The sequence below is a fragment of the Bos taurus genome, chromosome 1 (genome assembly GCF_002263795.3).
Source record: "Bos taurus isolate L1 Dominette 01449 registration number 42190680 breed Hereford chromosome 1, ARS-UCD2.0, whole genome shotgun sequence".
In the NCBI taxonomy this organism is placed as follows: domain Eukaryota; kingdom Metazoa; phylum Chordata; class Mammalia; order Artiodactyla; family Bovidae; genus Bos; species Bos taurus.
In genome coordinates this window covers 83791175-83815526 of record NC_037328.1, presented here as the reverse complement: position 1 = coordinate 83815526, position 24352 = coordinate 83791175, and the positions used below count along the sequence as shown (strand labels likewise).

General features: G+C 38.8%; 2 protein-coding genes across 6 annotated transcripts in view; one reads left to right on the top strand and one right to left on the bottom strand.

The window, feature by feature from the left end:
* Positions 1–24352, bottom strand: part of MCF2L2 (MCF.2 cell line derived transforming sequence-like 2) — a 259746-nt gene that overhangs the window by 96830 nt on the left and 138564 nt on the right. For all 4 annotated transcript variants that reach the window (XM_005201629.5, XM_005201631.5, XM_005201630.5 and 1 more), the window contains 2 exons: positions 23459–23550; positions 8562–8647 (listed from right to left, as the gene is read on the bottom strand). In XM_005201629.5, the coding sequence (XP_005201686.2) occupies positions 8562–8647; positions 23459–23550 (178 nt within the window). The remainder of the gene's footprint in view (positions 1–8561; positions 8648–23458; positions 23551–24352) is intronic.
* Positions 1–24352, top strand: part of B3GNT5 (UDP-GlcNAc:betaGal beta-1,3-N-acetylglucosaminyltransferase 5) — a 75593-nt gene that overhangs the window by 12145 nt on the left and 39096 nt on the right. Inside the window, exon 2 of one of the 2 annotated variants that reach the window (XM_005201621.5) lies at positions 1163–5109. In XM_005201621.5, coding sequence (XP_005201678.1) covers positions 1463–2608 — 1146 coding nt within the window. In that variant the 5' untranslated portion in view covers positions 1163–1462 and the 3' untranslated portion in view covers positions 2609–5109. 2 annotated transcript variants of the gene reach the window in all.

The following is a 24352-nucleotide window of genomic DNA, read 5'->3' as shown; positions in this document are numbered from 1 at the left end:
ACCCTGAAGGTATTTACACACAAAACTTAAAATTTCACAAAATGATACCTAACTACTTTCAATGCACTCTGCCATTCTCTTTTATGCTTTTCCTTTTTCTTTCTTTCTTTCTTTGTTTTAAAGCTTTTGAGGCTTCCTAAGTGGTGCTGCTGCTGCTGCTAAGTCGCTGCAGTCGTGCCCGACTCTGTGCTACCCCATGGACTGCAGCCTACGAGGTTTCTCCGTCCATGGGATTCTCCAGGCAAGAACACTGGAGTGGGTTGCCATTTCCTTCTCCAATGAAAGTGGAAAGTGAAAGTGAAGTGCTAGCAATTTAAAAATCTATACCCTTAGGGATAAAAGTTTACCTGTGCTGATCTCTGAATTATCACCAAGGCTTGGTTCTGATCTCCTGTCCTCCTTGGGCTTTTTGCATGCCTCGCTTGTGCAGTTATCACCCTCGTGTGGAGTTACCTTGGGCAACGAGAAATACAGCTGGATGTGAAAGGCCCCACCACCCAGGTTAGGCCGGTACTGCCTGGTGCTCTCAGTGTGTGCAGTTGGTTTTGAAAATGTTAAATTCAAGGTGCCTATGGAGTTTCCAAATGGAAGAAAACAGAAACAAGATGACTGTACAGAAAAGCCACTTTGGTTAGAGAGTTGGGACTATGCTTTTGAGAAGCATATCTCAACTTCTTGATTATGAATCTTGGTTTGAAAAAATATATATTATTCCTATTTCTGCCTTGTCTGGGGCAAGCTTTAATGTATTTTTACTATTATGAACTTTCGTTTCATTGAGTATTGTTCCTTGAACTATATACCTGCTTTCATTGTGACTGTATTCCAAGTCAATATATTCATGGACATACCCATTTAAGAAACTTGAACTTTAGGTATGTAAGATGACAGACATTTTGGAGGTTTTCTTCCTAGGCTTGAGAAGAGAAAAGGGTCTTTGTATTCTGAATGAGAAGAAGGTAGAGGGTGGTTCTTTCCCTTTCCTCGGATTCCCCTGAAAAAATAAACAGCTGTATGCGTCTACTCAACACCAGCTGCCCCATCACATTTTATCCAGATCAGTCAGGTTACATATTGTTTTTAAGGAATTAAGAGTATGTTTCTTTCTGGTAACTCAGTAATCCATTCACTTGTAATTTTTTTCTCTTCCTGACTCTAATAGGTTGCACTTAACTTTCACAAAAAGGACTACACAGAATAGCTGCGTAAGGCCAATCCTTGAACTTAATGAAGGATGTCAGAGTGGGAGCATTCTGATGTGCCAGCGTCACTCTGCAGCGTGTTCCGTTCTTTTGTGGTCTCCGAAAAAAATGGTATTAAAAGAAAATATTTTATGAAATAAGGAGCTCCTTTTACATTTTTAATGACCAACACGGACATCTGTTCTACAGAATACACAGTCCTATGGTTTTGAAGAAGCAAGCACTCATTTAAAACTGACCCTAAATAAAAACAGAACTGGATGGACGTCAGAATGTTTGTTAGTGGCAGGAGAGTAAAAAAATGGCAGTTTATTCAGTTATTTGCCACTTGTTTTGTACTAAGCCTGATGTTCTTCTGGATACCGATCGATAATCACATCGTGAGCCATATGAAGTCCTACTCTTACAGATACCTCATAAATAGCTACAATTTTGTGAATGACAGCCTGTCTCTTAAGCGCAGCGAGGACGGGGTTCCTCGTTACCAGTACTTGATTAACCATGAGGATAAGTGTCAAATGCAAGATGTCCTGCTCTTACTGTTTGTAAAGACTGCGCCTGAAAATTACAATCGCCGTTCTGCCATTAGGAAAACGTGGGGCAACGAGAAGTATGTTTGCTCTCAACTTAACGCCAACATCAAAACTCTGTTTGTCTTAGGAACACCTTCTGACCCACTGATAAGAGAAAGACTTCAGAAAAGGCTGGTTTGGGAAGATAAAATGTACAATGATATAATTCAGCAAGACTTTGCTGATTCTTTCTATAATCTTACTCTTAAATTTCTTCTCCAGTTCAGTTGGGCAAATCGCTTTTGTCCACATGCCAAATTCCTCATGACTGCTGATGATGACATATTTATTCACATGCCAAATCTTATTGAATACCTTCAAAGTTTAGAACGAATTGGTGTTCAAGACTTTTGGGTTGGTCGTGTTCACCGTGGTGCCCCTCCCGTTAGAGACAAACGCAGCAAATACTATGTTTCTTATGAAATGTACCAGTGGCCAGCTTACCCTGACTATACCGCTGGAGCCGCCTACGTGATCTCTGGTGATGTGGCTGCCAAAGTCTATGAGGCATCACAGACACTTAACTCTAGCCTTTACATAGATGATGTGTTCATGGGCCTCTGTGCCAATAAAATAGGGATAGTACCACAATACCATGTGTTTTTTTCCGGGGAAGGTAAAACCCCTTACCATCCTTGCATCTATGAAAAAATGATGACATCTCATGGGCATGTAGAAGACCTTCAGGACCTCTGGACGGATGCCACAGACCCAAAAGTAAAAACAATTTCAAAAGGTTTCTTTGGTCAGATGTACTGCAGAATAATTAAGATAGTCCTCCTTTGCAAACTGACCTATGTGGATACATATCCCTGTAGGGCTGCCTTTGCCTAATAGTACTTGAATGTTGTATTTTATCACTGTCACTGAGCCAAACCTGGATAAAGAAACTTTTAAATGTTTGTCTATACCATAAGAGAAATGAATATGAAGAACAAAGGAATATTTTGAAAGCCTAGTCTATCAGAATGTTTCTTTGATTCTAGAAGCCCTTCAATATAACTTACCTACTTCATTGCCTAAATTCATTTCAAGGAATTTAGATTTAGACAAGGTTCATATGAAAACCCCATGGATGGAGGAGCCTGGTAGGCTGCAGTCCATGGGGTTGCTAAGAGTCTGACATGACTGAGCAACTTCACTTTCACTTTTCACTTTCATGCATTGGAGAAGGAAATGGCAACCCACTCCAGTATTCTTGCCTGGAGAATCCCAGGGACAGAGGAGCCTGGTGGGCTGCCGTCTATGCGGTCGCACAGAGTCAGACACGACTGACTCGACTTAGCAGCAGCAGCAGCAGCAGCATATGAAAACAAAACTAAAGGGAATTTTAAGTTCTCAGTACCATGTGTATATTGGAGGAGTAGAAAAGTTATTAAGGTGCCTAGGTGTTAGGAAAACTGCTTTTGGAAAATACCAAGTAAATGTATAGCACAACATTTCAAAGAAATGGATATGTTGTTGGACCAGGTACTTGTTAAAGAGCACTTGAGGGAGTTGGTGGGGGCAAGGGAGGACTGGCATGGATGAAAGTACATGAACCTGGTCAAAGAAAGTTTCCTGTTCTTCAGGGGAGACTTAGGAGAAGATACACAATTTCTTTATAAACCGCCAAATCATTTACTGTCACATTCATGTAGCTATTTTACCTGGACAGTATTGGAGTCATTTTAAATATATTTATATATTTTTTCAAAGTTTAATGTGAAATTTGAGAAGTCATTAGCTCTATCCTAACTAGTACTTTATTATGTTTTATTATTATTATTATTAGACAATGACACAAAACATGGACAGTGTCTTACTCAGAGGGTCCTTTGCTAGAGATAAATCATTGCTAATTCAAATAGGTTGATTTTATCAATAATTTAATGAAATTTCAACTGGTTTTAAAATATTCAGTATCGGTCTGTTTTTAAGGCAGCTATTTGAATGTAGTTTACATAAAGGAATATAATAATGGAGAAGAATTCAAAATGAAAGATAGAACATTATGAGATTCTTTTCTCCATAATTTATAAAATAAATGTTTTAATGTCTAAATTGTATTAATTACTAAAATCAGCCCACCCTTCTCCAACAGGGTCTCATAAACCAGTTGGTTTTGAGTTTAGCTTTTAAAACTGAGAGTTTTAAACGTCAAAACTGTAGTAGCTAAAAAAATGTATTCTTTCAGGAAAATGACTTATCAGAGGTGATATTCAGCTTCTAAATATTTCAGAATGAAAGTGATAGAAAAGTCACCTGAATGAAGTTTAAAACATTTGTAAAGCTGTATGTTCCTTGTAATAAAAGAGATGTGGCTGAGATCCAATAGCAGAAGTTAGATTTATTTTACATGGCAGGATGACAATGTGGCTATGATACAAACAACCTCCCCTCACTACAGAAAGAACTAGGTGAGGTCTGTTGTTAGGGGGATTATATGAAAGGCAAACTAATGACTTCAGCAAAAGCAGTTAAACTGATTATAAACACTTTGTCTGCAAAGGTGTGTGTTAGGGAAAACTAAGATGTATCACTTGAAATGATGTCTGAAACACCCAAAAAAACTAAAAAAGAATTCTCAGTATACATAACTGGATGATGATGATATATAAATATACACACACACACACACACACATATATATATATATATAATTTGTTGCAGGTAGCTTTTCATTGTTTACAGAAACTTTTTGTTAATTTTTTCTATTTTGAAAATCAAAGCTTGTTTACATTGATTGTTGAGATAATTTAGCATTTTTAACTCATGTCAAAACTACGGTGTCAAACATTCTAGTTTGTAGTTACTTTCAGAGTAGGTTCAGGGTTTTTAGATCATTACAATTTAAAATTTCTGACCAATTTTAAAAACTGTAGAGAACAAAAGTGCATTTTTGACAAAGCAGGTTTGTAATTAATTTTTATTAGTTGATCCTTTAATACCATTTGTCCTTTGGTCATATATATGCCCTGTGTATCTATACTTGTAACTGTTTAAATGTGCTATTGGTTGAGAACATCCTTGTCTCTGCCCATCAAAATGATCTTGTTTACATCAATACTTTTGTGAAACAGTTATTTATTTGTGAAAGAGCTCCCTTCAATTGTGTTCATCTTTTATTTTTCCTTAACACAGAATGAAACATTAAATTTAGAGGAAATATGAAGGCACTTCCTTTTTTTAATAAGGAAATTGCTAGATACTTCCTTCATCAGACTTAAAGTACTGAGAAGAATAATTGTAAATAAAGGATTCCAACCTTTTAAAAAGGAAGGAAAAAAACTTTTTGGTGCTTCAGTGCAAGGCTATCTTTTAAAAGTCATCAATAAAGGGAAAATAAACTTTCAGCCTGGATGGTCAATTGATGGTTATATACAGTATTATTGCTAAAAACTTTTTACCTCTTGGTTGGCTTACATCTGTTTTCCATATTATTAATTTTATACCAAAATGTTATTTATATTATTTGAATTTTGCTCTTATATGGCAAAATAATTAGAGGGTTTTTAAAAATAAATCTGTGATTTCCAATAAACAACTTGAAAATTGTCAACAGATGTGTATTTTCACAAAGGCTTTTAAACTCCTGGGTGAACACTATTTGTTTATGTCATCAACTGGTTCTGTTTAATGTCAGAGAGGCCTGTAATACGTGATCTTAATCCTATTTCCTGTTCAGACTTGCTGCTATGCCCAGGATAGAGGATTGCTGTGTTGTCTGCATTGTGGAGCCATCTAAAGTGCTTCTTTTGTTTGTTGAAAGGTTTCTTCTGGAATGTCTAAGTGGGGGAAGTCTTCTCTCCTAATAGACTGTTAGGAAAAGATGAAATAAGAACTATAGCCATAGTGCCTTAAGACACCATTTTCCTTTTATTTGGTATCATTAACTAGCCAAACATTGATTCAAATTTAGCCCTAGTCTCTTAACATTAGGAATGTTCTTAGGCCTGCTCTGCAGTGTTTGGTATTTCAGTAGATTTGTACATAGTATGTGATCATCTGCTTTTCACCTGATTCTTTCTTGATTCTTTATCATACTAGATGATGTGATTCAATATATATTTTTAAAACTCAGAAGCACCTGAATTATTTGGTTGCAGTAGAACTTTTTACTTGTGAGGCATGGCTGGGGTGTTTGTAGTTGGGACTTAAATGATAATTACACAGAAGAGTTGAGTTGACCTGTATTTGGGACTTTAATTGAATACCACAGCTACAATGAGAATCAGAACAGAGAACTACTGATATACAGGGTTATTCGTTCTTCTGTAATAATGAGAGAAATGTTAGATGTCTCCGTAACTATGTTTGTCCTGCAGTGGGACTAGCCTCAAGCTTTCATTATATGATGTTACTCTGCTCCAGAACTCAAAGGCTCCTTACTGCCTCCAGCATCAAGTCCAATCTCTTCTGCCTGGTTTTCAAGGTTTTATCTAATCTTCTCCTCCTCCTTCACTCCTTGTAGCCACCATTACCCACCACAAATTTTGTTCATGACCAACCTTACCTTGCATAAACTGGTTTCCCTTTTTAGAAACACTTTCTCCTGAAGTTGTTGAAATCTTATATCTACAACCCCAATTCTGCTCTTCCATTAAGCATCTCCTCCCCTCCCTCTAAAATACATACTGAATCACATACATTATTGTGCTACCTAGGAATCATTTCATGCGTTTTTTTCCCTAGCTAAAATATAAGTTCTGAAGGTAGGGACTATGCCCAGTATTATCACATAATGCTTAAAATCATTACTTTTTCCAAATATAATAAAGTAATGTTATTCTGGCAAGCCATCCAAATGTGAAAAGAGATTAATTATTCAGAACCCTTAATGGACATTGTTATAACATTTTACCTGTACTACTTAAAAGTTTATAATTTATTCAACAAAATCTGAATGCTTACTATATGCCAAGCATATTATACCTATCCAACTGTAGCCCAACAAATTTATATTAGTTATACATTAAAAACTCAAAACTGTAAAATCAAAAGTAAAAAAGGAAATACAGATTAAATTGTTACAGCAAAGGTATGACCTTATAGTAGTTATTCAAAGCTTCTGGGAGAACAAAATGAGTAATCTTACAGTTTCTCCTATCTCCTGCTCAATCCACTAGCTAATTTGGCTTTTTCTCAAAGTTCTTTTGTAAGAATCTTATATATTTTTGTTTCATTAAATGCTGTAACTTTTCCTATTTGTTTTTCTCATTAGAAGTATGATTTAATCATTGCTTTGTGGCACAGTCGGTAAAGAATCTGCCTGAAATGCAGGAAACCTGGGTTCAATCCCTAGGTTGGAAAGATCCCCTAAAGAAGGAAATGGCAACCCACTCCAGTATTCTTGCCTGGAGAATCCCATGGACAGAGGAGCCTAGGGGGCTACAGTCAGTCCATGGGGTGGCAAAGAGTTGGACATGACTTAGTGACTAAACCACTACTATAAATTAATATAATAATTCACCAATTAACTTAAAGCATTCACTATAAGACAAACTACAATTATAAAAGTAAGTGTGGTTGTAGTAATAGAGAAGTCCCCAATGATATACTGTCAAGGAAAACAACAGAACACATTGTCAAGTGGTTCATCTCAGACACAACCCAACCTAATTCAGATATGCTGAATTGCTCCTTTTACTATAACTCAAAGGTATATTTCAACCAGTAATAGCCCACATGTTTCCTTGAATACACTTTAAAGGGAAAGAATAGCAAGTAGTCTAATTAATATTAGCTTTAATCAAGAGGCGAGTTCTGAAAGATATTTGTTCATTTCATTACAAGCATGTTTATGGAGGCCTGCTAAGAGCTAAACGTGATAGACTGGGCGATAAAAGCAGCTCATAAAGGAATTTGTAAGTCAAATGGTGTCGGTAAAAAAACATGACAAATGCTAGATTAGAGGTAATGATGAGAATTCTGAGTGTAAAGATTTTTTAAAAAGTGAGTTTCCTTTCATGCTTTTGGTCTTCAGTTCAGTTCAGTTGCTCAGACATGTCCAACTCTTTGCAACCCCATGGTCTGCAGCAAGCCAGACTTCCCTGTCAATCACCAACTCCTGGAGCTTACTCAAACTCATGTGCATAGAGTCGGTGATGCCATCCAACCATCTCATCCTTTTGGTCTTAACTGCCATAATTTAGGCTTTCTGATCAAGAGAGCATTCATATGCACGCAGATACCTTTCTGTAGGCCAAAAATAGCATCTGTGCTGCTGTCTAGTCATTCAATTGTGTCGACTCTTTTGTGTCAATAAAATCAATACCCCTAGACTGTACTCTGCCAGGCTCCTCTGTCCATGACATTTTCCAGGAAAGAATACTAGAGTGGATAGCCATTTCCTTCTCCAGGGGATCTTCCTGACCCAGGGATAAAACCCGCATCTCCTGCACTGTGAGGCAGATTCTTTGCCACTGAGCCACCAGGGAAGCCCCCCAGATAGCATTACACTTGTATAAATTGTGTCTCTGGGGAACCTATATCCTTTAAATGCTTTAAAATCAATAATTCATATTAGCAATAGCTTTTCATTTACAATTTTCTTGATAATCCAGTGTTTTTAAAAAGCCTTTGTAGGTGCCATTTTTCAGCTCCTGCTTGTTGCTTTTATGAAATTCATGAATTTTGTTCATGGGTAAATAATGAAGGTTAGTTAGTATACAGAATAAATATGTTAATTTACCTAGGAAAGATTAGTTATGAGATTTAAAAGTGAATATATCCCACCTTCCTCCCCCTACCACACTCACCCCTTAAAAGGTTAAAATGACTTCTACAAAGGGATGTGAAATCTTACCTGCTGTGAGAAAGATTTTTGGAACCATCAGGCTGCTCTGGCTCAGGGTTGTCTGCATCATGACTGCTTTCAAGTATTTCTTCATTCTAAAGTGAAAGAAATTTTGGTAAGATCATCTATTTGTTTGGGGAGGAGGGCTCTTACCTATATTTTTCTATTCCCAAATGTCTTCTATTTCTTTGGTAAGAAATCAAGGTTTGGAGAAGTTGTGACCTGCTCAAGCTTAGAAAGAGAGCTAAAGGCAGAGATGAGATAAGTCTGGGGTCCAGTTTTCACAGGCTGGTAATCACAAGTCCGTTCCATCACACTGCCTCCTTGGGCAGTGCAGAGTGGTCACCCATGCAGCTGGTAAAGCCAGCTGATAGTTGGAAGTCCTGCTCCACTATGAGCCACCTCTAAGACCTTGGGCAAATTCACTGAATCTCTTGATTTCCTCCCCTAGAACATGGAACCCATGCAACTGCCTGCCTTGGCCAGGCACAATAATAACCACTTGCATGAACTATCTCACAACAGAAGGTCCTGATAAGGAACAAAATGCTGCTTCTGAGAGAATTTGAGAGGGGCCAAAAGGAAGGAGGAGGTGCCAATCCATAATATGTCCTGCCAACCTCCCAGAAACCCTTATGCTGGGATACATCTTAGCTGAGAAATGTTTGTGTCACCAGGAAGGACCTTGAGTCAGACCAAATATGGGCTAAGCAAGATGACTGGCCAGAGACAACCCAGAAAGGTAACCCCATTACCATAAAACCTGAGAGCCATGTGGCAGGTTTCCCTGCCATAGCTGCCAAACCTGCCTTTGCTTCCCCTGCTACTCTCCACTCAGGCGCCTTCCCAAAAAGCTCTCTTGCTCTGTCAGTACGTGTGTCTCCTCAGACAATTCATTTCCGAGTATTAGAGCCCACTCTTGGGCCCTGTAAGTGGGGGGGAGGGGGTCCCCCTTCTGGTAACAGCACTATCTGCCACATAGGGTTGCAGATCTTTTTCAGAATAACACTGGGCATTTAATTCTCAAGAAGAAACAAGACCCCTACTGAATTTACTTTCAAGAAAATATAATTTTAACAAGAACGTGAATTTGTGTATCATACTGATAGCGACCGTAGTATTATAATAAAGGTATTAACCAATAATGAGCAAGTAAATAATTAGCCAGCATTTGAGTTCTTCCTGCCTGCTAGGTTCTGTTTAAATGAGTTATTTTACACTGTCACAAAAGAGAGTAGAGATTTAGAAGGGGCCCTCTTGCAAAAGTATCATTAAGGGAAACTTAATGAATAAACACAAAGATTCCTTGTAATTTGAACTAAAAGTTGAAGGATGAGCTTTGCCCAGTCTCAGATGAACTAACTTGCAGAACAGGTCAGAGTGACAGGCTGCTCAGATAGATGTAGACAATGCAAGAGAATCCTCTATCTGGATTAGCAGAGAGCAGTCAAGTTAAGCTTGTTTTATTATCTACAATGCAGACCACAGAAACAGCAATTTTAAAAAGTTCAGTGTATGAAAGAAAACCAAGGATTTTCTATCCTTTTATATATATATAAAGGATATTTATATCCTTTTATAGATATCTTCCCAAACCTGGTATCATATCCAGAAAGCAGGCTAATAAAAGGATTTGAGATACTAGCTTTGCTAATTTAGCTCTAAAATATAAGAACAATCTTCCATTCAGGTTCATATTTTTTCTTTTAATATAGGCTATCATTTCAATGAGAATCTAAATTTTTAGTTCCCTCTTAAATATATTTTAGTTCCCTCTTAAATATATTTTAGTCTTAGACTCTCTAGACCAGAGACTAGAATTTATTTTTCACTTCAATCATACACAGAAGTAAATACCAGTCCTTGGATTCAAACCAATCTAGGTATTTTCACCACACTATCAAAGCTCTTTCTTCACATTTTCTATGTAATGTTGAGCTAATTACTATGGCAGTTAATGTTACACTGCATCCCTTTCTAGTTCCTCCTCTGTGACGTTACAACGACAAAAATACCCACTAGACTTTGAGCTCCAGCCTTATTCACCTTTGAATCCACAACATGCAATACCTTCAGAAAGAGTAGCTATCATTATTAACAAAACCCCCTCTCACTGTAAAAGTCACTTACACTTGTGAAATGAACTGTGCTCTTTCTAACTCTAGTGATCTATTGTTACTATGGTGGATTGTAGAGTCTCTTATTTCATGACAACCTTTTATAGTGATGGAAAAATAACAGTGACTCAAGGTACAGGTCTGAAATTTGTCATCTTTTATACAGAATGATGATGCCCCTCTAATACAGACTGTCATGTTTGAGAGGACTTCACAGGCTTGCTGAAATGCCTGGGTATGGACTTGGTTGTGTCAACCTATGTTCTTATGGCCACATGTCAGACAGTTGGTGTTAGGGTGGAAGGAGAGTCCTCTGTCAATCAAGGTTGATGGAATACAACACCCATGTTTTTGAGGATATATGGAAGGACCCACAGCAGATCTGGGGACTCTTTTAATGAGAGCCTGCAGTTACCTGCACTATATACCAGTGTTTTGCTAAGGTTTAGATGGATTAGTTTGGTGCAGTGGCTTTCAAAATCTGACCACAGTCCACAGGAAAAATGTTTACATAATAACACTTACACATATATATTGTGATTTATAGTTGAGAAATCGATATTTGATTTTCATCTGGCACAGAGCTCCTAAAATTTGCTGTGTTAAGAGTGTCTTGATATTTATAACAAATCCCTTTCAACCACACTTGGGTTTATGTTAATGAGGTAACTTTTAGGAAGCACCTAGCCAGTTTCTCAGAAGCACAGGTGACAACTTGTGTTTGCCTTTGGCCTCTGAAGGGGCTTGGGAGCAGTCTTAATAAGGCTGAGTCCTCATTGTTTGGAATCTGATGCTATCTCCAAGTAGACTGTGTAGAACTGAGTTAATTGTTTGGTGGTGTTGGAAAAAACATACAACAGATGTACATGTAACTGAAAAATGTTTGTGTGATTTTGTGATTGGATACATTCTATTTTAAATTCTATCCCATTGCACTCTATTCTTTTACTTATTTATTTATTTATAAATGCTAGTAAACCCACCTGAGTTCACTGTTACCACTGTGACCTATAATTTGAAAATCTCTTAAAGAGTGAAAACTGAGTGAAAAACATACAAACTGAGGCATGAGAGGTAAATCTGGGTGGAAATCCCCAGCTTGTTTTTTTTTTTCAAAGTGGCCTTGGGTAGCACCTTACTTCTCTATGAGTAAAATAGGTGTAAAAATATCTATATCAGAAGGTTACTGTGATTGTTGTTATTCAGTTGCTCAGTCGGGTGTAACTCTATGACCCTATGGACGGCAGCAGGCCAGGCTTCCCTGTCCTTCACTATCTCCTGGAGTTTGCCCAAACCCATGTCCATCAAGTCGGTGATACCATCCAACCATCTCATCCTCTGTCACCTCCTTCTCCTCCTGCCTTCAGTCTTTCCCAGCATTAGGGTCTTTTCCAATGACTTAGCTCTTTATAGCCAAAGTATTGCAGCTTCAGCTTTAGCATCAGTCTTTCCAATGAATATTCAGGGTTGATTTCCTTTAGGATTGACTGATTTGATCTCCTTGCTGTCCAAGGGATTCTCAAGAGTTTTCTCCAGCACAATTCAAAAGCATCAGTTCTTTGGTGCTCAGCCTTCTTCATGATCCAACTCTCACATCCATATATGACTACTGGAAAAACCATAGTTTTGACTATATGGACCTTTGTTGGCAAACATTAAAATACTTAGCACAAAGGAAAAGCTTAATAAATGGTATTTATGGTTGGTTCTTTAATATCTACTAGGTGGAGATTACAATAGGCAATTATGTAATGCACTCAGCATGCTGATCTTCAGTAATTGTGGGGCAGTTGCTACCTGCTTATGTATAAGAGCCCCCACATTAATCGCTAGCTAGGAGATGTTGGCCATGTCACTTAATCTCCCTGGGTATCCATTTTCTTCTGTGTAAAATGAGGGAGGTGAGTAATTTGGCAATTAAATGTTCCTCTGTTGATAATATAAAATACCAACATAGGTGTTATTGCTTCCAATTTTGAGATGAAAGCTAACCTACAGCTAGAGTGCTTTTGGGAAACTTTTGAATTAAGCTTCCTGAAAGCTCTATGAGGAGAACATATACAAATAAATGCTTGTTTTCAAATATTGGTCCTTTGATTCAAATAATGAGCCAAGAAAACTGACCACAGACCAACCCACCAATTGCTGCTTTATTTCTCTGTTAGGGTTTCCTTACAAACCTCACTAAATGAATTATAAAATGAGGTGATTTGAAAGCAGAACAAGTTTCTTGTGAAATCATATCCTGTTTTCCTTCAGTCACCCTGACTAGGAAATACCCCAGGGCATCCCAAAGAAGGGATTTTCTCAGTCAACTGGTGCTGTAAAAGGGAACCAATGCATAAACTACTCCTTTGGGAGGCCAACCAGGTGGGGAACTCCCTCCTACTGTGTTCATTAAGGCAGGCAGGCTGGTAGCTGCTCCAGGCTCTGCATCACTCCCAGTACCTTAGCCTCTCCCTGGTTTCAAAGTGACACCAACCTACATGCAGTTTTTCCTGAATCACCTTTAATCATGACTTCCTATATCTACTCAACATAGAATCTGATTGTTTGTCTCCCCTATATTTTGAAGAAAGACATATTTTCAAAACTTGAAAAAAATAGGCTAAGTGCCAAACCTAAAGGAATTTTGTAAAAAAAAATTTTTTTTAATCTCAATTTCTCTGAAGAATCTATCTTTTTAAAACTTACATTGTAAATATTATCAAGAGCTAATTTTCAATTGATTATTAACATTTTCCCCCCAAAAGAGACAGCAACATCTGAAACAGAATCAAATTAGTTTTTCCCTGAAATTAAGTGATTTCTCTTTATGATTTTAGGAATGCTCAGAGAGCAACTTCATCTCCAACTCTTTTAAAGAGATGGTATCTGGTAATTTAAAGGTATGGTTTATTATATTATCACATTTCTTAAAAAGAAAAGCTGCTAGACTGAATTCTGAGAGAGAAAATGGAAGGCAGATAAGGAGCTAAACCACCTCTTCATTATTTATTTATTTTTATCAAAAATATTTATTTATCTATTTACTTAGCTGCACTGGGTCTTAGTTGCAGCATGCAGGGTCTAGTTCCCTGACTGGGGATTGAAATTGGGCCCCCTATATTGGGAGCATAGAGTCTTAGCCACTGAACCAGCCGGGAAGTCCTACCCTATTATTTAAAGTATGAAGAGTGATCATTACAGGAAGTCTTTAAGGTTAAGCCTCTTCTGGCACTGTAAATTAATAATGAAAACCCAAGAAAGCAAAAGAGGTATGGAAAGTAAGAACCTCTGAATAAAATAGATTGGCATGGCTTAGAGGAGGAGAGCAGGAAGGAAAGGAAAGGAAACCTCCAGCCTCAGTCTAGGGTGACCTTGAAGACATTGTATTTCTCAGAGTGAAAAATATCAGCTTGAGAGGAAATAGTCTGCCCTCTTCATTGCTGGAACTACCAGGAAAGGGAAACCCCACCCCGCTGATTTTTGAGGTTCAGTGGGTCCTAATGTGGAGAATAGGAAGGACTTTTGAACAGGAACCAATTAGAGAACCTATCCTTCAAGGGAATCCCTAGCCAGCTGTTCCATCCTATTTGCTCCCTCTCCCAGACCTTTTTCCAGCACACTTTTTCCTACACTTCACTGAAGAAGCCACAGTCTAAAGATTCCTTTGGATAAAAGGGGCTGTCAGTCCCTTTTAAAAGATGGCAAGTATTTGCAGAGGGGTTAAGGGACTGCCAGTCACTCAGCCATGCATTGCTGTGAACTAGCTCATTCAGATTTCTCTCACCTCTGGTCCAGATCAGCTGTATTGGGAGGAAGCTTCCGAGAGGTAGGGGAGAAGAGAGGAGGCAGAAGAGGCAGGCTTTAGAACATTTTATAGACTGAAATCCTTTGGAGGGAAGAGCAAGCTTGAGGAGACACGCATTAGTGGTCCAGAAGCTTTGTGGAAAGAGGAAACAACTAGAGAAGATAAGGAAATGGGTCCCAGATGCAAACTTTACAAAATTTTCTAGGGTCTCTTGTATCTAAGGTCTTGAATTTCCCAGCTAGAATTGTTAATAATTAGTTCACTGTTCTTACTGGTTAAATTGGCTATTATAGGTTGGACTAATATCTAAACATTACTTATAATATTTGTTTATGGAAGGAAATGTCTTCTCAAAAAACTACAAACATTGTTTTACCAATGATATGCAGGTCTGTAGTTCTGTTAAAAATATCAGAAAGTAAGGAATATGTCACAGGATACTGTTCTGCCATTCCCCAACCAAGAAAATGTGAAGGAAATAAGTAAGCCTAGGACACTGAAAGGAAGTTGCCCATACATCCTAAATTTTCTGAGGTTGTTTTATTTCATGTGATTTTAACTTTAATGCATAAATGTTAGTGTAACAATTTTTACATGTCTGTAAATCACAATAAACTGTGGAAAATTCTGAAAGAGATGGGAATCTCAGACCACCTGACCAACCTCTTGAGAAACCAATATGCAGGTCAGGAAGCAACAGTTAGAACTGGACATGGAACAACAGACTGGCTCCAAATAGGACAAGGAGTACGTCAAGGCTGTATATTGTCACCCTGCTTATTTAACTTATATGCAGAGTACTTCATGAGAAACGCTGGTCTGGATGAATCACAAGCTAGAATCAAGATTTCCAGGAGAAATATCAATAACCTCAGATATGCAGATGACACCACCCTTATGGCAGAAAGTAAAGATGAACTAAAGAGCCTCTTGATGAAAGTGAAAGAGGAGAGTGAAAAAGTTGGCTTAAAGCTCAACATTAAGAAAACGAAGATATGGCATCTGGTCCCATCACTTCATGGGAAATAGATGGGGAAACATGGAAACATTGTCAGACTTTATTTTTCTGGGCTCCACAATCACTGCAGATGGTGACTGCAGCCATGAAATTAAAAGACACTTACTCCTTGGAAGGAAAGTTATGACCAATCTAGACAGCATATTAACAAGCAGAGACATTACTTTGTCCACAAAGGTCTGTCTAGTTAAGCTATGGTTTTTCCAGTGGTCATGTATGGATGTGAAAGTTGGACTGTGAAGAAAGCTGAGCACTGAAGAATTGATGCTTTTGAACTATGGTGTTGGAGAAGACTCTTGAGAGTCCCTTGGACTACAAGGAGATCCAACCAGTCCATCATAAAGGAGATCAGTCCTGAGTGTTCATTGGAAGGACTGATGTTGAAGCTGAAACTCCAATACTTTGGCCACCTGATGCAAAGAGCTGACTTATCTGAAAAGACCCTGATGCTGGGAACGATTGAGGGCAGGAAGAGAAGGGGACAACAGAGGATGAGATGTTTGGATGGCATCACTGACTCAATGGACATGAGTTTGGGTGAACTCCAGGAATTGGTGATGGACAGGGAGGCCAGGCGTGCTGCGGTTCATGGGGTGGCAAAGAGTCAGACACGACTGAGCAACTGAACTGAACTGAACTGAGTGCTCTATGTTAGCTAACAAATTCATCTCCTAAGGGATCCAAGATGAAAAACTTGAAGGGCTCTTCAGTATCTTCCTTTCCTTCCCCATTAAATCTATCCTCTTATTTCTCTGCCTTGATCTATTCCTTCATTCATCAAACTTTAACAGTCTAGAGTATTCCTGGTGGGGTAGGGGGGTGCAGCGGAACATCTGGACTAATGGGTATGAGCTCTGCGCATCTTCTTTTTTTGCCACTGCCATTAGTAGGCTCTCAACATCGAAATCTCAGCTAGACTGTGACAACTGCTGGCAGGTGGTCAGCCTGCCTGTCTTCATCTAATTTACTCTCCATTGCTGTATCCATGTCGTGCCAGTACACAGGTGCCCTTGTTGGCAAAAACCCTCAACCAAAGCCTTAAGCAATCTGTCTTTGGTCTACCTTCCCAGTTTTCTTAGACTATTCCCAGAATAGCCTATGCTCCCTTCAGATTTCTGAGGCTTTACTCCTTCCCCATCCTGGACTGGCCTTCTCTGTCTTATCTACCTTTCAAAGTTGCATTTATTCTTTTAATTTTTTAAATAGGTTTTATTTTTCAGAGCAGTTTTAGGTTGCATGCAAAAGTGAATGGAAGGCAGAGATCCCTTGTCCCCAGCCCCCACCGTCACATCCCCAGAGGGTATATTTGCTGCAAACAAGAACCTGCACTGACAGGTCATAAAGTACTTTTCTGCCCTAAAATTCCTCTGTGCTCTGCGTATTTATCCCTCCTCCCCACTAACCCCTGGCGACCACTGATCTTTTGCTGTCTCCATGGGTTCTGCCTTTTCAAGAACGTCCTAGAGTTGGAATTGCACAGCTTGTAGCCTTTTCACCTTGGTGGCTTCAACTGCATTGTGTTCAAAGTTGCATTTATTCTTTCTTTAAAATTTTCAGTTGAAGGATACTTGGTTTACAGTGTTGTGTTGGTTTCAGCTGTATAACAATAAAAATCAGCTATAAGCATCTATATGTGTCTGATAATGGAAATCAGCCATAAGTATCTATCCCCTCCCTCTTGATACCCCCATCCCACCCCTCTAGGTTGTTACAGAGCACCAGAGGGAGAATATGGACAAACTGAGAGAGTAGCACTGACCTATATACACTACCAGGTATAAAATAGCTAGTTAGTGGGAAACCTCTATATAACAGTAGGAATCCAGACTGGTACTCTGTACTTATTCTTTAAAGTTCAAATGTCACCTTCTTTGAATAAATGTTCCTGACATACTTGCTACGAACTGTCCCCTCTTCTGCCTTCTCAGTTCAGTTCAGTTGCTCAGTCGTGTCAGACTCTTTGCGACCCCATGGACTGCAGCATGCCAGGCTTCTCTGTCCATCACCAACTCCCGGAGCTTACTCAAACTCATGTCCATGAGCTTACTCAAACTTCTGCCTTCTAATACATAATATTCATTTTACCAGAGGTATGTCATTCTGCTTCGTATTATAAATTATTAGAAATAGGTTGTTTCTCCCCTGAAACTTATAAGTTTCTTGAATTTAGGTCCCATGTTAGAATTGTTTCCCATATGTGACCCATAGCAATAGCTTTGATATTTATTAAATTGAGCTGAATAAGCCACCCAAATGGGACACATCAAATATTTTAGTCAGGTCAATTTTGTATTGGTCAAAGAGCAAAGCCAATAGTGGTCTGACTATTATTCTTTTTTTTTTTCATGTAGTTCCTTCAGTGAAAAATATATTCTCATAAGATGAATATAGTCACATCCTCACTCTCCTACCTTCTGGACCCTGTATTAGCTTATGAAACCCATATATACCTTAATAATTTCTTCTTTATCTGAATGGCCTACACATATAGCCTCTAGTCCCATGTGACCAAAAGTGCAGTCCTTATACCACCTGCATTCTCGTCACCATATGCACAAGTTAAAAATTCAGATTCCTGGGCCCTACCCCAGACCTCCTGAATTAGCATCTCTGTGGCTGGAGCCTGAGAATCTGTTTTGTGAATAAGCTTCTCAGGGTTGTAGTACATAGGAAACCTTAAGAATCTTCATTCTAGAAACTGATCAGAGAGCTTGGCTGGGGAGCTCAAGATTTGGTGGATTCTTTGAATTTCTTATTATCTCTAAGAATGATCAGACTTCAAAACATCACAGAAAGTGAACAGTGAAATGTGCTTATAGTACACGTAGTTCTCTTGGTGAGAAACTGGTAAATGAAAGATTCTGGGATTCAGAAGGGTGAGAAAGCAATGAACTGAATTTGGCCATGATCTGTTATCATTTGGCAAAAAGATACATATTCAAGATTAGGAGAAGCTATTTAAGACCTAAATCTGACCTTCTTTCAGCTTCTTTTCATCTCTTATACAGATTATTCTATGTTTATTATGTTTATAAATAAATATAGGATTAAATAGGAAACTAACATTACTAAGAATCTTCTGTATGCCAGGCATCATGCTAGGTGCTTTCTATATATTACTCATATAATCAGCCACTTGGAGGAGGTCACTTTTTATCTGCATTTTGCAGAAGAGGAAAGTTAGAGGATGAAAGGTTAAGTAAATTGCTAGTTAGGTAGATTAAGTAAGTTATAATGTAGATAGGTTAAATTAGATAGAAAAGTAAATGCAAGATTAAGTAAACTGCTAATTTCAGATTCCAATTCAATCATTTACTGGATGTGTGAGCCCTGGGGAAACTCACTTAGTTTCTCCAAATCTCAGCAGCATCACAGACAAAAGAAAGGAGGGGTCACCTTCCTCACAAATTGAGGACTAGTGATGAAGTCAGGTATACATAGGACCCAGCATAATGTCTGGCCCTCAGTCAGTGTAGCAACCATTCCCTCACCTCAGTTTTCTTTCTACCTTGGCTTTTTATGCTTTTAAAAAAATTTTATGAAGGAGCCTGTTTGCTCAGAAGCCTGAAAAGGCCTTGCTATTTTAATAGGTGCCCAGAAACACTGTTCATGGTGCTCACGGCCAACAGCACTTCCTTTTTCCTGAGGGTTGGTGTTCAAGAAAAAAACTCTCATCAGCCTTTGGCTTCCTTACAGCTTCAAAGAGGCAGTGATATGCACAGCCCAGGGAAAGCAGCCTCGGTGAGTCATGCTTTCAACTTCCAACTGGTGACATGAATGACAGAAAGTAGCCATTTCACTACTGCCAGCAACCACAGCAAATGACTCCACTGTGGCTTTCCCAGAGACAGTGTCAGGGGGCCAAGCACATGCCTTCACAGCTGCCAGACTGCCCCATGAGTCTCAGTTGCCTCCTCAAATTGAGCTTGTCAAGTTCTTATGAACTGGCACACCAGAGATCCTCCTGCCACAGAACAGGGGACACCTTTTTGGGGAATGAATTCTCTGATGATGATAAAATTGTATCATGATCTTACCTGCAGGTGGTATCAGTGATTCCAGCAGAAATCATGAATGATTTGGGTTTAAAGCTTTTTTTTCCGCCCATGAGCATTTCCTCTTGAGGGCAAGGAGGAACGTTTATCACAACCTTATGATTCACTCTCCTAGACTGGCTGTGGCTTCATTTCATCTTTGAATTCCTGGCCTAAGGCTTAAAAGATGTCGGAATTGTTACCTGGAGGCAGATGCGTGTTCTCCTATCCTGGTCATCTGCTTTCGACAGTGATAAAACACAAGCATCAGTGATTGTTCTTGGTGTCATTCAACTTCCTTGTCCCTGCTTTGAACAGGGCATGTATCTAAACCTTCTTTTCTAATTTACCTTTTTTCTTACTAGTTTTCTTACATATTTTAGAATGATGATTTTCCTGGTTATACCACCCACCTTGGGAAACACTAATTGCCTTTACTGATTCTAAATTGATTTCTAGGTCCAGGATTTGGGGCTTTAGTGCACAAATCTCCTATCTTCCTACTTATATTGTTCATGACTGTGGATTCTGCTTACTCTTCTCATAGCTGTGGGCTTTAGAAGCAAAAGTCTGACGTGCCACTATTCTCCAAAATGAGGAAGTTTGGCAGCCTCTGTTCCTACTCTGCTTGCTTTTCTACCTTGACTGTTAACATATAAGTTCTTGTGAGAAAAGCCCTTCATTAAATGCCTAAACAAGGCAACAGCAAGGGAAAAAGCAACACAAGCACAGAAGGATGGCAATAGCCTGTACCTGTGTCTGCTCAGGAGGACCTCTGCTGTTGGTGATCTGCCTAAACCCAGTGGGAACAAGCATCTTAGCAGGATGGGCTTGGAGCCTGAGTTAAACAAACAGCACAGCAGAAGGAAGAAACCAGAGGTTTGGTGGTCAGAGTTTTCTGAATCCTACTCAACATTTTCCAACCGTGTTGGCCTCTGTCTATAGCCACCCCTGTTCCTGCACTGTTTATTTTTACCAGTATGTAATATCAGAGTCGGAGAAGGCAATGGCACCCCACTCCAGTACTCTTGCCTGGAAAATCCCATGGACGGAGGAGCCTGGTAGGCTGCAGTCCATGGGGTTGCGAAGAGTCAGACACGACTGAGCGACTTCACTTTCCCTTTTCACTTTCATGCATTGGAGAAGGAAATGGCAACCCACTCCAGTGTTCTTGCCTGGAGAATCCCAGGGACGGGGGAGCCTGGTGGGCTTCCGTCTATGGGGTCGCACAGAGTCGGACACGACTGAAGCGACTTAGCAGTAGCAGTAGCAATATCAGAGTAAATGATAAATATAGCTTATGGAAACCTTTGGCCTTAAATACTTTGAGGTTTTCCCTGAGGAAATGTGCTTTATTTTACTGACAATATTTCCTTTTTTTTTTCTTTTACAACAAATAAAACAATAGCACTCATATTGTTTATAATTATTGAAATAATTTACTCTAATTTGAATTCTTATATATGAGAACCTTTACATACTGACAACTCCCGTGGCATCTTTATAAAGTATTGTAAACCTATGGCTGATTCATGTTTATGTTTGGTAGAAACCAACACGATACTGTAAAGCAATTATCCTTCAATTAAAAATAAATAACAAAAAAGTGTGCAGGTCATAAATATGCTGTCTAAAGATAGGCAAAGTAGGTCACAGAGATATGAAATGAGTTGAAATCACATTGTGAGTCAATGCAATGACATGTGAGTTCAGGTACCCAATCTGGGCTCTGGTGCACTTGACACAGACCTCACCTTCAGAGATGACATTCTCTGGAGACCAGGGTACAGAAAAGGGTAGATTGATGCTCAGTTTTGAAGGTGATCATAGTTAAACCCTTTTTATATAACTTAATGATTTCACAGACTTCCTGAATGTCAAGTCAGGTGAAGTTTATTTACATTTGCCCATTCAAAAGTTGTTTGACCAAGACTGTATGATACTATGAATAATTATATGCCAACAAATTGGACAACCTAGAGGAAATTGACAAGCTTTTAGAAACATACAGCCCACTAAAACTGAATCAAGAAGAAATAGATAATCTGAGAAGATTGATCACTGAAAGTGAGATAGAATCCATAATAATAATAATGATCAAAACTCATTGCAAACAAAAGTCCAGGACCAGAGGGCTTCACTGGGGAATTCTAACCACACATACAAATAAGAACTTACATTGATCATTCTCAAACTTTTCCAAAAGGCTGAAGAGGAGGAAACACTCCCAAAGTTATTCTATGAAGCCACCATTACCCTGATACCAAAACCAGACAAAGACATTGACAAAAAAAATTTTTTTTATAAGACTGTATGAAGTTGCAAACTGTTTCCTAACTCTAGAAGACAGGGTGATGTAATACCTACAACTATTAGGGATGCTAAAACAGCAGTAACAGTGCCCTCGTCTGCCCGGAATACAGAAGGATGGCTGAACAAACACAGAAGAATGCAACTTTCTAAGGAAAGTCTGCTGGGAACTAGTTCCCACATTGTATCTGCCTCCAGGAAGAAGAGCCTGTGACTTGCTTTCTGCCTGACTCCTTAATGGTCAGTGGATTCTCTGTTGGGGGGACCTAGATTTGGACACATTAGGAATGATGAATATGAACCATTGGTGAAGTACATTTGAGCCCACAGCCTACTAGCTTGTGTTTCAGAACCATTCAGTCAGCCAGATATTTAATTTTTCAGTGAGGCAGAGGAAAGGGGATCTGTTCTGGGGTTGCTAAACAGCGATACATATTCATAATTCATTTTGCTTGGGTTTTTGAATATAGCATTACTGTACAATTATACAGTGCTTGGCTGTTTTCAAAATTTTCTATTGATGTTTAAAACAGTTTCAGGAGGTAGCTGTTGTTATTACCAGTTTTACAGATGAGAAACTGAGGTGTAGAGAGGTTATATTGCTTACATCTAGGTCTGCCAGATTCCAAAGCTTATGCTTTTTTGAAAAAAAAAATTTTTATTTTGCAATAATTGTAGATTCACATGAGTTTACAAATAAATGTACAGGTAAGTCCCATGAATTCTTCCCCCAACCTCCTCAAATGTTAACATCTCACACAACTAGAGTATAGTATTAAAAGCAAGAAAATGACTTTGGCACAATCCACAGTGCTTATTCAGAGTTCATCAGCTATGTGTGTGTGTGTGTGTGTGTGTGTGTAGCTGTATGCAATTTTGTCATGTTCTTATATAAAGCATACACTGTTCTACCAATTTTAAATATCAAGTCAGATTATAGGAATGAATAAAATGATTTTTTCTTCAATAAAACATTATCTACCAACAATCATGTACATTATGCTGTATGTGCTATGCTAAGTTGCTTTAGTCGTGACTGACTCTTTGCAACCTTATGGACTGTAGCCTGCCAGGCTTCTCTATCCATGGGATTCTCTAGGCAAGAATGCTGGAGTGGGTTGTTATGCCCTCCTCCAGGGGATCTTCCTGACCCAGGGATCAAACCCATGTCTCTTCTGTTTCCTGCACTAGTGGTTCTTTACTACTAGCACCACCTGGGAAGCGCCAGTTATGTATGACCAAACAGCTTTTCATTTTTAGTTGCAATTAAGAAAAGGAAGCAATTCTAAAAGCTCATCTCTTAGGAGCGCTAGACTGTGCTATGTGCCTTTATGGGCACATCTTCTGGGGGTGATGATAGATACAAAATAGGGAAACAATTTATTGGTTTATTGATAATTATGGCAGCAGGAAAAGGGGACAACAGAGGATGAGATGGCTGGATGGCATCACCGACTCGATGGACGTGAGTTTGAGCAAACTCTGGGAGCTGGTGATGGACAGGGAGGCCTGGCATGCTGCAATTCATGGGGTCGCAAAGAGTCGGACACGACTGAGCGACTGAACTGACTGACTGATGGCAGCACTCTTAAATATGTCAGAAATTTCTATCAGTAAAGGAAAGGTGATCTTACCTTGACTTCAGATTTAGTCTCATCATCTTCCTTTTCCTCTGAGTTTAAATCTGTCTCTGTATAAGGTTCCTCAGATGTTTTCTGATGAGGAACTAGAGAGATAAAGGAAACCTGCCATTAATTTGGCTAGTTGGCTAATAACTCAGAGCACTTAGCCTGACTTGGATCATGCTGATGTAGTTGATTAACAAAGCTTAATTGAGCTGCTACATATTTTCAAAATAGTAGATGAAATTGGAGGTGAAGAGGAGATGCAGAAAAGAAAGAGTCCTTGATCCCAGGCACTTGATCCAAAGAGAAAAAAGTCATACCCAACACCAAGGGAAAACATCAAACTGCAACCAGTCAATCAAGGTAACATGGTAAAAATGATAGTTTCCATCATTCCCATTTTTAAGGCCCAGTTAAAAAGTTGTTTTCTTCATGAAGTCTTCCTTAACTATTCTAAGCTTCATGGGTTCTGTTTATACACTGATGCTTTAGCATTTTCATTTGCAATGTATAACATTGCACTTGATGTTGTTCTTGGATTGGAAGATTGAATTCTAGGTACCACATTTTACTGAGTATATTCTTTCCATTATACAGGTAATTAATTAGTGATTATTAATATAAAATTTGAAAAATACTAAAATCTTACCATTTAAACACACTATGATTATGTAAGAGGATAGAAATTGTTGCTAACCTAATGATCTAACAGTTGCATTCCAGAATTGATGCAATTGCATTTATTAGTGGACAGGATGACTGTGTGAAGAATCTGCTGAGTCTGGAGGAAATTGGGCAGGCTTGCTCTTACTCTTATGTCTCAATCATTCTCTCTCCCTCCTCTCCTTCCCACCAGGCACTAAGATGCCTGGGAAATAGCCGTCTTTAACCTCCACGGTCATT